General features: G+C 35.7%; 2 protein-coding genes across 3 annotated transcripts; one reads left to right on the top strand and one right to left on the bottom strand.

Moving 5' to 3' along the window:
• Positions 1-148: 148 nt before the first annotated feature.
• Positions 149-1,829, top strand: LOC128862746 (geranylgeranyl transferase type-2 subunit beta). The gene has a single exon (XM_054101452.1). The coding sequence runs from the start codon at positions 323-325 to the stop codon at positions 1,346-1,348; it is 1,026 nt and encodes a 341-aa protein (XP_053957427.1). The 5' UTR covers positions 149-322; the 3' UTR covers positions 1,349-1,829.
• A 1,258-nt stretch (positions 1,830-3,087) lies between these two features.
• LOC128863258 (nucleoside diphosphate phosphatase ENTPD5) lies at positions 3,088-13,336 on the bottom strand. 2 transcript variants are annotated; one of them, XM_054102347.1, is made up of 6 exons: positions 12,968-13,336; positions 6,047-6,197; positions 5,816-5,959; positions 5,094-5,736; positions 4,670-5,012; positions 3,088-4,612 (listed from the first exon to the last, which is right to left on the bottom strand). In XM_054102347.1, exons 1-6 carry the CDS (start codon positions 12,998-13,000, stop codon positions 4,523-4,525), a joined length of 1,404 nt encoding a protein of 467 aa, XP_053958322.1. In that variant the 5' UTR covers positions 13,001-13,336; the 3' UTR covers positions 3,088-4,522. The 2 variants fall into 2 exon arrangements, with proteins under 2 accessions (XP_053958322.1, XP_053958323.1); XM_054102348.1 differs by lacking the exon at positions 12,968-13,336 and adding an exon at positions 6,303-6,581.
• Between the last annotated feature and the right edge of the window lie 679 nt (positions 13,337-14,015).

Here is a 14,015-nt window from a genome sequence, read left to right on the forward strand (position 1 = left end):
GATGTTATGCTTCATATAGTGTTTATTTTTTTTTTGGTAAATGTGTTGATCCTTTTCTAAATGCGCTTTAAGCACCATTTCAATAACAACGCCGTTAAATTTATGCTACCACGGCGCATAACTTTTTTGTCAACCTTCCACGATTCACTCAGCTGACATTCGTATTTTTTTTGGACATCGCACCAAATTTTTTTTTGGTTTCCTCAATTAACCAATAAGGCTATCTGAAAGCAGTAAAATTAAATTAATCAGTACAGCATTGTAGATAAAGCCAAAAGCCATATTGAAGCAGAACTAAAACGGTTAAAGAAAAGGCGCACAAATGGATTTTACAACATTTGCCAAGTCAAACACTGTGGACGCAAATAATGACAAGAACACTTCGGACTTATACTTTTGGAAGCATGTGGAATATATTGAGAATCACGGAAAAGATCAGGACGATTATGAATACTGCATGACGGAGTTTCTACGGATGTCGGGCATCTATTGGGGTGTCACAGCCTTGGACATCATGAATCAACTGGAACGTTTGGATCGTGCCTTTATCATAGACTTCGTACGGCGATGCCAATGCCCAGCGACAGGTGGATTTGCGCCCTGTGAAGGTCACGATCCACACATACTGTATACGCTGTCTGCCATACAAATTCTCTGCATTTATGATGCTTTGAATGAAATTGACTGTGAAGCTGTTGTGCGCTATGTTGTTGGTTTGCAACAATTCGATGGCAGCTTTTTTGGTGACAAATGGGGTGAGGTTGATACACGTTTTAGCTTTTGCGCCGTTGCAATACTTTCGCTATTGGGACGTATGGAAGGCACTATTAACGTTGACCGCGCTGTAAAATTCGTAATGTCCTGTTGTAATCAAACTGATGGTGGCTTCGGTTCGAAACCGGGCGCCGAATCTCATGCCGGGCTCATATATTGCTGTGTGGGATTTTTATCGTTGACGAAAAGGTTACATTTACTCGATATCGATAAGTTGGGCTGGTGGTTGTGTGAACGCCAATTACCCTCTGGTGGTCTAAATGGACGTCCTGAAAAACTGCCAGACGTCTGCTATTCATGGTGGGTGCTCTCCTCATTAACTATAATGGGACGTCTGCATTGGATTAGTGCTGAAAAGTTGAAGCAGTTCATACTCTCGTGTCAAGATCATGAAACTGGTGGCTTTGCTGATCGCACTGGGAATTTGCCTGACATATTTCACACGCTCTTTGGCATTGGCGCGCTCTCTTTATTGGGCTTTGACGGACTCAAGGCGATTAATCCAACTCTTTGCATGCCCCAATACGTAATCGATCGCTTGGGCGTAAATCCACAGATACTGCCAAGACCATAATAAGAAAATAAAGTGCAAGGTTTAATTAAATAACAAAAGCAGCTGTTATGCGCAAAATTGTAAAAGATATTGTTGAAAGGAATTTTTTTTGTTATACCTGCAAGTGCTACCAAATCGGTAAAAAGTGAAATTTGTTAACATATTTTGTTTACTTTCTTATACTAACAATCGACGAAAACACTGTCAACTAAATTGAATATCTCCGAAAGACAGGAAAATAGTTGAATAATGCATGTAAATTACGCAACTACTGTAGCCCCAATCTATTTTTTTATTGCATTGACCGTATCAAAGAAATATTGTGTAGCTTTATTTTTGCACTAAACAATTCAAATATACACCTTTACATTTAAGCTTAGTTTATAAAGTTAAATAGACAATGAAAATGTAAGAGACCATAGTTAAAGACCTACAAAAAATGACAAACTACTAATACAATGAATATCATTAATAAAAATATCTACATATACATATAATTTAGAAAAAATTGCCATGAGTTTTATTAAATTTATTTCATGATCGTAAAGCTAAAACTGTATAATTCTAAGAGCGATTTAATATAGCATTTACCCCTTTTGCATTATCTATCCACACTAATAAATTGTAGAAAATCCCTATTCTCAATTTCCTTTTCCAAACAACAAATCACAACTTTCGTTCGACTGAGGATTGGGCATGCTAAACTAACACACGAACAGGTTCCCACGACAGTCGGTTTTATGTTACCGAAACGACACGGATTTATATCCATGACTATCACTCCAGCAGCATTCCCCCTATGTAAGTATGGGGAATGTTTATGCTGCTACAACAAAAACAACATGATAGATACTAGGTTAGCTCGTTAGGAATGGTGAAAACAAATTTTGAGAGGAACTTTGGATTCTACGTCACTCGTTTTGTGTTTCACAAAATTAAGGTTAAGTTTAGCTCATAAAATTTAGCTTTAGCTTAGTGAAACACAAAACGAATGACGTCGGCATATCTGTGAAATTCGCTCAGAGCCGAATAGCCGTCTACACCTCTAAAAATCTTTTCACCATGCGACCAGGATATATCTCTCACTGCTACAACAACAATAACCAGGATATATGGGGAATGTTTATGCTGCTACAACAACAACACACGAATATCTTCTCCTGTTTACTAGATAGGGCTAGTTTACTGGGGCGGCAGCCCTTGGTCGGGGAAAACCCGAGTCATTCCGGTAACGTAGAACCGGCTGCCATGGGAATGTGAAGGCACCCCGCACGACACTAACCACCTTTTCACATGCTCCCTAAAACCGACTCATCTAACACCCCTCTCCCTCTGGACCCATCACGTCGAAACAGCATGTTTCCTGGGCCTACCCCTAGATGAGCTAGACGAAGATGACAGGTGATATACCCGACACTGGCGGGGCTACTATTACTGTTAACAAACAAACAATATCTTCTCCTCTGTTCTCCTCCCCGACTTGTCAGTTTTGTGAATGAAATCTCTCAATGCAACACATCCCAGCTCTCTCACCAGCACTAAACACGAAGCCAGCAGTTATTGCTACAACGACAACAACAACGAAGCAGACTAACGCACTTGGAACTACAACAACACGCAAGCAGGCTAACGCACTTGGAACTACAACACCAACCCTGGGCTACTTACTTTTTGTACTTTCATAAATAAAATATTTTTCACCTAATTTTTAATTTCATTTATTTTTTTACTAAGTGAATTCTTATTAATAAACTACAGGGAAAAAGAAAGTATTTATTATATATACATCTGTGCATTGTTTGTAACAAATGACAATTATTTTTTTATTTACACAATTCAAACAATTTAGAAATCTCGATCTCTCTCAAAAGATTGTTGTCTAATTTATATACATAGGCATATGTATACATACGTGAGTATATATTAAGGGGTTATACGCAGTTATGACTTTCAAAAAAATCGATTTTTTTATTGCATTTTTGTAATGTACATATATTCAAAAGTATACGCACGAAATTTGAAGTAGATCTAAGCAATACTTTCGGAGTTATACCTAAATATGTAGAGATGCCTCGGCACGTTTTAAGGTAGGTATTGAAACTTTAAACGTGTTTTTTTCAAAACGGCATTTTTCAAGTCGGTGTACACGATATCTCGAAAACGGCTTGTTTGATCGGTCAACCGTTTTAACTCAATCTTTAAAGATACATTTTCTAGTAATTAATCGTTCCTTTTGTAAATCTGATACTTATTTTCCATTTTATAATCAATTTACGGCCAAATTTTAACGTAAAAATCAAAATCATTTCTTTTAAAAGCTGCCATTTTGTGAAAATTCACTATTTTGATTAGCCGAACGATTAATTACTAGATAATCTAATATATTAACAAAATTTGTTTGGTTTTTTGATTTCAGATAATCCAATCCTGAGTTACGATGTACACCGTAAATCGTCTTTTTTTAAAGGAGGTTCCAGAAATCGCCTGCAGCGCGCTCTATAATCAACATTTTCATAAATAAAAAATTTTGTTACGTTCTTGAAGGATGCTTTTATAACCGCCAAAAATTTTCAAATTAAAATATTCTGAAGTTTCTTCAGGATAAATCCTTGACAACCCGTCTTTTATTTGCTTCATAACTGCGTATAACCCCTTAAAGCGTGATACAATACTTTTCAAGAAACAAAAATAAATTTTACATTCACAAACTTAAAATAAACACATAGTGTTTAAAGCTGATATGTTCGTAAATTAATAGTGAAATAATCCCATAACACACATCCATATTATGCGCAAAAAGATTATTTTCAAAGGTCAAACTATAAACACTTCCCTATGTTGTTGAATTAAAATTGAAGACAAATTATTTTAGTTTGTAAGGCACCAAGGCATTTAGTTAAATATCATTGTTAGCGACAAGTCGTTGTTGATAATCGACTCCTATCACCGACGCTCCAGCTACGAGTATTAGCAAGTGTCGACTTGTTGCCAAATCGGGCGTCGCCTCTATACCAAACAGGCCAAATATTTGTGTTTTTTGTTTTACTATACCTACAAAGCACTTTTAATTTTTATGCTACAAATATTATATATTATATTCCTACATACAAATTTGTATACTTTGTTGGATGCGTTGCGTGTTTTTTTTCTGTTTTTTTGTGTTTCATTATTGTTACTCGTATAGATTTTTAAGATTTAGGAATTATATTTCTCATCGCTAGTCAATACGTTATAAGCACATCCCAGCGCCCATGAAATTTCATGACCATCAATTTTTTTGTAAAGCTGTAAATAATGTTAATTAGCTTCAGTTATTAAGTTTAAATTTTTTTAAATAGTTACCTTTATCTTTTTACTATCACCGAGTCCAAATCCTTCGCGCAGCAACACCGAAATAAACGTCAAATCGAAGCACATGAAGGGTTGTTCGTCATTCGCAATGCTACACACCTCTTCTGCCTTCTTGCGGTATGCAGCCACTGTGATCTCGCCGCCCTGGAAAGGATCAATAAGCCCGGATTCTATTGCGCGCTCAAAGTAATAGCTGAATGCAGCTACGGTGTGTTGTTTCAAGGTGAATGGCTTTGGCTTGACTAGCGGTAGAACCTGCGTTTTAACTGCTTCCAAACACTGTTCAAAGTCCACAACTGGTTCTTCTGCTGTTGATTTCGTATTTGGTTTGCCGCTGTAAATTAAATATCGTATAGAAAAATTCTTCTCATACAATTCAATCCTCATTTATTTCTTTTGTATTTACGCAACTTACCTAATTTGATATTCCACATTTGAGTAAGTCCACGTGCGATTATATATTATTGGATTTACACACACTGTTTCCACATTATTCACATCCTTGTTGTAGCCCTTTGTAAATACAGAGTGACGCGCCGCCATCAAACCCAACCCTAAGTAGCTGTGTGTAAATACATCGATTTTCCGGTTTAGTGTGTTTACCTCGTGCATGTATTTCTCGTAGAGCGGTAACTGATCAGGGTCGGTTGGCGCATAGGTTACTTGTGTGCTGCCACCGCCCAAGTCGAGCGCAGCAGCTTGATTTGTTTTCGATAGACGACCTAGCAAAAAGTTCACTGTGAACCATGAGAAAATGCCTTCATCTGTGCCATCCATAATTTCAATTGCATCTGGCTCGACGCTAAATTCTGACTTCGCAAAAAGTTCACGCACGGCATTTAAGAGATTTTCAGCTTTGTGTTGTGGCAGAAGCCGCAGACCAGCTGTGGCTTTGAGTACAAGTGGCGTCGACGCCCATTTCTCTTTGGGTATAAATGCTTTAGCGTCATCAAGTAGCAATTTAATGGAATGTGCGCCTTTTGCTGGATTCTCTGCGAACGACGATAGGCCAGGTTTGCGTTCTTTGAAGAGTTCCTCAGACAAGACCAGCTTATTATCTTGAAAACAAAAGAAAATTATTTTTGAGGTCATAAAAAACAATGGCAAGAAAAAGCATACATTTTTTTTTTTACATACCAATAAAACTTCTATCGAATTTGTAAGCCAACACACGGCTACCAGTCGAACCTGCATCGATGATGACCGCAAATTGATTGCGTGTGTAACCCAGTTTCGATGCCAAGCGCACTAAGAACGGGCTGGTGGAATCCATATAAACGCCTGAGTGTGTAGAAGTTTTTAGTTGCATTTTGCCGATTAAACACATGCATATTGAACGTAAATTGTGTGTGTATGCGGTTCACTTACCGAAAAAGAACAGAAGCAACGTTGCCGATAGAACCAGACACAGGAACGAAAGCTTTAGTCCTCTAGGTAAACCTTTCGACGCACCGTTTGGCGAGGAAGACTTGCGCCGACTAGGCGCAGCACCACCTGCCTGATCATCGTTTAAGTTCAACTGTTGTAATTAAAAATAAAACAATTCACATTTCATTAATCTCTATGCTTCTCCTATGCATGTAACAAATGTACCCTAAATATTCCTTAAAGCTTTACGACTTACCAACTGATACTCAAATTTCATTGTGCGGTTCGTCTTTAACTTTACATATCTCAGTTAAACATTTTGCACAAAGATTTCGTCTACTTTTATGTGAATTAAGACCGCTAAAATAAAACTATCGGCTTTTGCCAAAATTTTCATCTGCATATGCGGCAGCTATTGGGTAAAAAAAAATTTGTTGTCACAGATGAAGTGCGGCATAAAATAAAACATAAGGGGATCTAATATCGAAAACCAGCTGTTCACTTAAATCACAAAGTGGTCATAGACGCCAGAGAAACTTGATTATACGTTCTCTGTATACGTTGAAAACTTACGTTCCGTTCTCTCAACGTTCCTTTACAGTGGGTACACTTTGGCAGTGCGTGAAATAAAAATTGAATAAGAAAAAAAATGCTCACACTCATCAACGTTTGTCCCGTAGAGAACAACTGCGTTCTTTTAATTACATATTTACACAATTCATCGGTTTGGTGTGTTTGTGTTTGGTTGTATCTATTCTACACAATGTTGCCATTGATTTTTTTGCTTACATACTTTATCACACATCCGCGTTATCAGTTACAATTTTTCATTGTATAATAAACCAAAGCCAAAAATCAACAGATGCAAATAGTTCATTTATCAATAATTCACATTATTCCACATTGTTTTGAAGTTATTTAAAAAAAAATTGAAATTTTTTAATGTTTATTTTGTAAATGATTTCGAAATGTACTGTTTGGCAGCACTGTAATGTGAGAGACCAATCAGCTGACACGATTCTAGGGAAATTTCCAAAATCCCACGATAAAATCTACTATACTACGGAACGGAAAGGTGGTAATTTTTCATTTACGTGGGGCTCTCATTAATGTCATCATATCAACTGACAGGGGCCTGCGTTTACGTCGATGAGTGCTGGCACCAGTTAGCTACTTAGGTAAAATAAATAAAAAATTTAAAAATAAGGTAACAAAATAAAAAAAAATCAATTTAATTTAAGTTATATTTCGGTAGATACAATTTCGAATAATTCCGGCAGCATTCCGACTCAGCTATGGAAACAATTTTTGTAGAGCTACTGACAGCTTGAATATTTTCATGATTTTATTGCTTGAGTCCGGACAAAAAATGTTCTATAGCTCTTTAAATCTGAGAAAGCGCGTGCTCTCCTTTGGTCGGGTCAAAGCGTCTTTAATGTGAGGCGGGTGAAATATGTAAGGCATAAGAAAGGGTAAGCTCTATTGTGTACATTGTACAAATATAAAAGTAAAACCACTATTCTTCTTTCTATTTTTTTGCAAGCACCCTTGGTGTGAGTTTGACAGGCAGTCAAGTGTGTGATGGTGTGAGTACATGGTCTTTTTGTGTGAGCGTATTGGTGGGGTTGCTACACCAATTTCGAATTTTTGTGATAACATTAAAAATAATGGAATATCCACAACAAAAAATACAAAATAGTATCTTTGAGTTGGAAAATTTACAATAACAAATATTTTTCTTAGCTAAAATAACGCTTTTTATTGAGAAGTATTTGAGTTTTTACGCCAGTTTTTAGACTTTTTGATATGATTTTCTTTGAAATTTAATAATTTTTTATGCAACTATGTTGGATAAAAGAGCGTTTTGCAATCAGCTGACCTTAGCTGTGGGAATTTTTCGACAACCAGCTGTAAGTGTTTTTACTTATGGATGTGTACAATGATTGTGTTTTATTGTTGTTGTAGCAGCATAAACATTCCGCATTTTTACATACGGGGATTGCTGCTGGAGTGACAGTCCTTAACCGGATATAAATCCGGGTCGTTTCGGTAACGTAGAACCGACTGTCGTGGAAACAATGATTGTGTATAGCCTGGTTCCTCTTGTTGGGCAAAAATATATAACTTAAACGAATTCATACAAGGTCATATCGAGGGAAAGGAAGTACAAATATTCTCACGGCTAAAAATAATATCGGCAAACCTCCGAGTGTATTTCTGCTATGAAAAATCTCCTCATAAAAAACCATCTTCCGTTCGGAGTCGGCTTAAAACTGTAGGTCCCTCCATTTGCGGAACAACATCAAGACGCACGTCACAAATAGGAGGAGGATTGCAGCCAAACACCCAAAAAGTTTACATTAGCTACACCTTAGGTGACGACATTTTTGTACTACTCAAAGATTTAAGACAATGATTTTGCTCCTGCCTGGAAAATATGCCATAAGTATTATATTTATTGGCTGACCTCAATTTCATGTAGGATTAAAAATAATTTAACAAAACAGTTTCCTAAAATTGATAGAATGCAAGTTTTCATTTCGTTTCCGAATTCGCCCTGATGTCATCTCTTCAAATAAACAAACAAAAGGAAGAAAGATTACTTGCTTGTGAAGAGAAAGCAGAGAACGTGAGGAAGAGTAAGCGAAAGCAATAGAAACTGCCAAACACAAGAAATTATACACACAAGCACTTCCTTGACACAGCGTTATCAGCAAAAAAACGCAAAAAAAATGCATTTAGGGTTTTTTTGTTATCATTCATGATTTCACAATTTAACATGCGGCACTTCATTTCTATTAGTTTGCTTAAATTAAAATAATTTTTCAATTGTAAAGACTAAACGTGCGTTTCTTAGAAAACAAAAACATAAAGTTCTCCAGGCATAATTTTTGAGCTCCGGCGATCTGATCATTCACGTCTTCAGACAGTTTACATACTCTTTTATTTACAACAAAAACAATGCAATGACTCGTTAGGTATGACTTGCGTTTTCTTCATAGTAAATCTCCCGCTCATAGATAATAAGACACAATAGTCTTGAAACGTATATATATATAGCAACAGCTCGTTGATAATTTTTATCATGTCGTGATAAGTGGAAAAAAGATTAAATTAAGTATATAATTTTGTATGTCCTCTACAAAATGAATTCGAAAAAGAAAAAAGCTATACCATCGATTAAAGGCTGCCGCATGCTCTTTAGTTCTCTGCTCTTTATTTGGTATGATACAGGGTGTACAGAATACAACATCAAATTGTTCCTGGGCTCTCAGCGGCTTTGAATGAATCAGCTGATTTGCTGACGTAACAGTTTATGACAATGGTTTATTAACGACAGAGGTTGGAAACAAACTGGTTATGTACGAAAAAATTAACGCACCCACTGTTCAATGTTACATCGTTGTTGTATCTTAACAACGTGGTCTGAACGACTGATTGAAAAAGAGTAAAAATGCGTGCGAAATTAGCGAACAAAATCCCCATGACGTAATAGCCAAAATTTGCTTCGGAAGGCCAAACCTTCTACTGTATCATCTTTTCACAAAGCCAGCTTGAATTCAGTGACAATGCATAGATATTTATCGTTTTTTTCCAGCTGAGTGGGTTTGTACTAATGGATCTGTGCAATGACAAGCACTCACTCTATTGCATACCTAGGAAGCCTATAAAAAAAAAGGAAAAATAAGAGTGCTTTAAGTTATTTTTCTGTACAGTGATGCTTAGTCTTTTTGTTTGAGGTATTGGCGGAGTTGCTATGCCAAATTAAAATTTTTATGGTTACATTAAAAACAAGTACAATAACAAATATTTTTAATATATTTTTTAGTTATAAAAATGCCTTTTTGACGACCAGCTTAGAGTTTAGTTTTTACTTACATATGGATCTGTAATAGGTCAAGAGGTCTTTAATTTCGAATCGTATCTTTTGCCGCCGTGGCCGAATGGGTTGGTGCGTGACTACCATTCGGAATTCAGAGAGTGAACGTCGGTTCGAATCTCGGTGAAAGATCAAAAAATTAAGAAACGCGTTTTTCTAATAGCGGTCGCCCCTCGGCAGACAATGGCAAAGCTCCGAGTGTATTTCTGCCATGAAAAAGTTCCTCATAAGAAATATCTGCCGTTAGGAGTCGGCTTGAAACTGTAGGTCCCTCCATTTTTGGAACAACATCAAGACGCTCGCCACAAATAGGAGGAGGAGCTCGGCCAAACATCGAAAAAGGGAGTACGCGCCAATTATATATCGTCCCCTTAGTATAACAATAGCCTATGTGCTCATAGGCTATTATTTTTTTATTGAATTTTTGGATTCTCCATCGTCGATTTAATATGTGGTCAAAATTTTGTCAAATTCTAGTTCCACAAAGTGGGTCAAAATAATAAATATTTACAGACATAACGAGATTTGAGTGAGAGCTACTTTCGACAAAAAGTTTGAAATTCATTTTCTATTTTAATACTAAGGGGACGATATGTACATATATCTTTTGATGTCAGTAGAAATTTGTTTTTTATGTTTGTTTAGCATAGAACATATTTTCGTACTTACTTAAACATCGTTTTGATTATTTTGAGATTTTTTATATTTTTTAATTTAAGTACATTCATTTCAGATTAGATAAAAGATGTGCCTCGTTTCCTCCAGCTTCAGTTACATATGCATATGTATATATGCACATTGTGTTTCATACGCACGGCTTTTCAAACGTAACATTGATGACTGAAGTTGGTAGAAAGTTTCATTTTTCAGACAGGTAACGTCTTTTCTTTGTGTTTCATATTTTGGTATCACCTTATATGTAGTCGCCTTGTTTTGTATAGAAATTAATTTCAATTTAAATTGAACGTTTGGCGTTTGCACACATAAAGTTCTCTGCAAAAAACTTTAGCAAAGTAGGGGAAATTGAGAGAACAATGTGACATTTCATTTTGAGGGGAAACTCAAAACTTTGTACCAGCAAGTTGATCGAACACGGCTGATTATAATCTAAGCAAATCAGAAGATTTAATAAATCTTTGGAAAAAATAAATATAAAGAACATGGATATGGAAGAAGTAGAAGGTTCTTCTTGGTTATGTAACTCCATACCTTACTTTTCGACGATCAAAATTTGTATCGTCATCGAATTGGGCAATACCACAAGCAATTGCGGTTATAGCACGCAGATGACGCTGCAAAAATTTTCGCAGAAGTTAAAAACAAACGAATGCCGTCTGAAGTGCTTGAATAGATTGCGATAAAATTCATGTATAGATACCAATACTACATGACACAGCACAAAGAAAGAGTGAGGAAAAGTAGAAACGATAACACGAATAATATCGAGACAGAACCTTATGGAATATAAAAGGAGATACTCATATTGGTATCAAGAGTATCGCCATTGCAAATGTCCGGGTTTGACGATTAAGGTTACTGGGTGCTCCTTTCTTCCACAGCCTGAGACAGTGCGTCAATCTAAATCCAATCAATCTACTCCATTACATCAACATCTCTGGTTGACTGTAGATAGCTGCCTGTTGGAGGTCTCATAATGGTATCGAAATGTCGATTTAGTGCTACTTTGCTAGTGCCAGAGTGGTACTTCAACCATTTCACCTACCTACCTACCTGAAACTTGTGCATTGCCGATTGCTTTTAGTCTATTCCTATTTTATCGTTCTCTAAATATGTCATATTTCAGCAGGTTCCTCTGCAACCATCGATCTGGAATTACTATTTGCAATATTTCATATTCGTCCCCTGAATAATGTGGCCAAAATATATAATTTTCCTCCGCCATATGTCTTTTAAAATGCCGTATCTAAAAAACTGCTGCTTGCTTACTTTTCCATTTCGCTTATCTTCAGAATCTTTCTGTCGAACACATTTCAAGCAAATGTGCACTTAGACCTTGTTCAAGCATGGAAACTTTTGTTGCTTCAACTTTGCGAATTCTCTTTTGGTGCTGTTAAATCGTTCTCACAGGGCAACTCCGTTGCTTGCAAAGTTTTAGTGGTTTGAGCGACTCAGTGTTTTTCTTCTTTCCTCGTCTTCCCCTCTTACAAAAGTTATGAGGTGCTCTGTTGCTTCAAAAAAAAAAAAAGTTATCTTGTAGAACGCGCTCATACAGTTAGTGCACTGCTTGTACTTGTAGATTAAGATACAAATTATTTAGCCTTAAATACAATGGAATTGGTGCGCTTATTTACTTTTCCTCTACAGTCGGGTTAACATTACAAGAACCATACGGATTTATGTATATCAGTTAGAGATCAGAAATCCCCCATTATTTATTCGGAATGTTCTTTCTGGTTACAATAAAACGTCCTTACTTATCTCATTTATTTAATTAGTTTTTTTTTTGCCGCTTCAACAATACCCACTATAATGTTTGCTACAACATTAGTGTCATTAAACTTGGCAACAAATTGAGAAGTTATATATAGAAAAGCCAATTTTTTAATCAGACACTAAATTACACTTTATTGTTGGAATGGGTACCGTAATCACTTGCAATGAAAATATGAACACTCGTTGTTAAATAATCTACACAATAATTTGTAGATTAGGAGATTTTATCGAATATTATTATAAAAAAAACATATATTTATTTTATTGTGTGTAATTCCCAACAAGAGTGCAAAGTTTCTAAACTAACTTTGAGCGTTTTTAATAAATAGACTAATGCAGTTCAGCTTAACGACTAAATTGAATACCCTTATGAACTATTAATACTATTTGTGAAAGTACGAAATTTTGGAGTTGTTTAGCTCAATCCGAAGAAAGCCGGTAAAACCTGTTTATCTTACATTTCACCTAATAACTTCTAGGTCTTTTCTTAGCGTACAAAATTTGACTGAAATTCTAGCTAGTGGTTAGTTAAAGACCTGATTTACTATATTAACTTAAACGAAGTATTTTATTTTACTTTTACTCACTTTACGTTGTCGTACATTTTGCGGAGACGTCATTTTTCACAAATTGTTTATAAAATCCCTTGTTTCAGATTAAGCGTAAATTACATAAAACCACTTGAATAAAGTACAAATATGCCGTGTGGCTAATTAAAGCAAATCATTTATTGTTAAATAAGTAAAACTGAACAACTGAACAAGTAATTGCTTATAACATTGGCTGTGCTTGTTGTCGCTCTACAAGTTGCTTACGCTGTTATTTCAGCGCGAGGTAAGTTCATTTGTGTTTCGCACTTGTTGGTGCAATCAATTATTTTCAAAGTCACCGCACACCATAAAAATACTACAAATCGCATTAATTTCACATGAGCTACTAAAAATTGCTTGTACCAAGATGGCAAAACCTGCAGCGGGGCGCTAGCAACACACAAATATTTATTAAAGAGGGTTGCACAGCAAACCAGACCCGATGCAACCCTGTTTATATAAATACAAGTCTGTGGCACAGTGGATTCTCAAACTTTTCAAATCACAATTAATTTGTTGCCTATTTACAAAATTACTTTCTTAAAGTACGTTCACATATAAGTAGATGATCTACTTTTTCGTGCTTAAGTCTCAATCCGTAAATAAAAAGCGAGATTTTCCATACAAAATTTCTCTCTCAAAATCTGAGATTTTAAAATAATCCTAGATAATAACCATACTTTTTGACATCCAACTCTGTGTTTTCTGTGTAATAGATCATTATTTTTACGCGTGTAAAAAAAACGTCAAAGTAAAAACTAAATAAAATGGTTGCTGGCAAATAAAATGTTTGTTAGGTATTATTAACTATGCATTTATATAACGGAAAATTTTTTATTACTTATTATAAAATTTAATATCGAATTTCGAATGCGTTTTGTTGCCATAATTTTATGAAACCTCAGTAAACGTCGTTTACGGATATCCTCCAACTGTTTATTATTAGCAGCCAAACACACAATTAAATTAGCTATTCCTTCTCCTTGTCTTTTCTTTATATCGTTAATAATAATTAATGAAACCAAAAACACCGAAATATTCCACC

This window comes from Anastrepha ludens, chromosome 5 (genome assembly GCF_028408465.1).
Source record: "Anastrepha ludens isolate Willacy chromosome 5, idAnaLude1.1, whole genome shotgun sequence".
Classification (NCBI taxonomy): domain Eukaryota; kingdom Metazoa; phylum Arthropoda; class Insecta; order Diptera; family Tephritidae; genus Anastrepha; species Anastrepha ludens.

What these genes read in the sequence shown, in the direction of transcription:
- LOC128862746 (XM_054101452.1), top strand. Translation starts at nt 323, where the DNA reads ATGGATTTTACAACATTTGCCAAGTCAAACACTGTGGACGCAAATAAT.
- LOC128863258 (XM_054102347.1), bottom strand. Translation starts at nt 13,000, where the DNA reads ATGACGTCTCCGCAAAATGTACGACAACGTAAA. An exon ending in AATGTGGAATATCAAATTAG is followed by an intron (nt 5,013 to 5,093) that starts GTAAGTTGCGTA and finishes TTTAATTTACAG; the next exon opens with CGGCAAACCAAATACGAAAT. An exon ending in GTGATAGTAAAAAGATAAAG is followed by an intron (nt 4,613 to 4,669) that starts GTAACTATTTAA and finishes CATTATTTACAG; the next exon opens with CTTTACAAAAAAATTGATGG.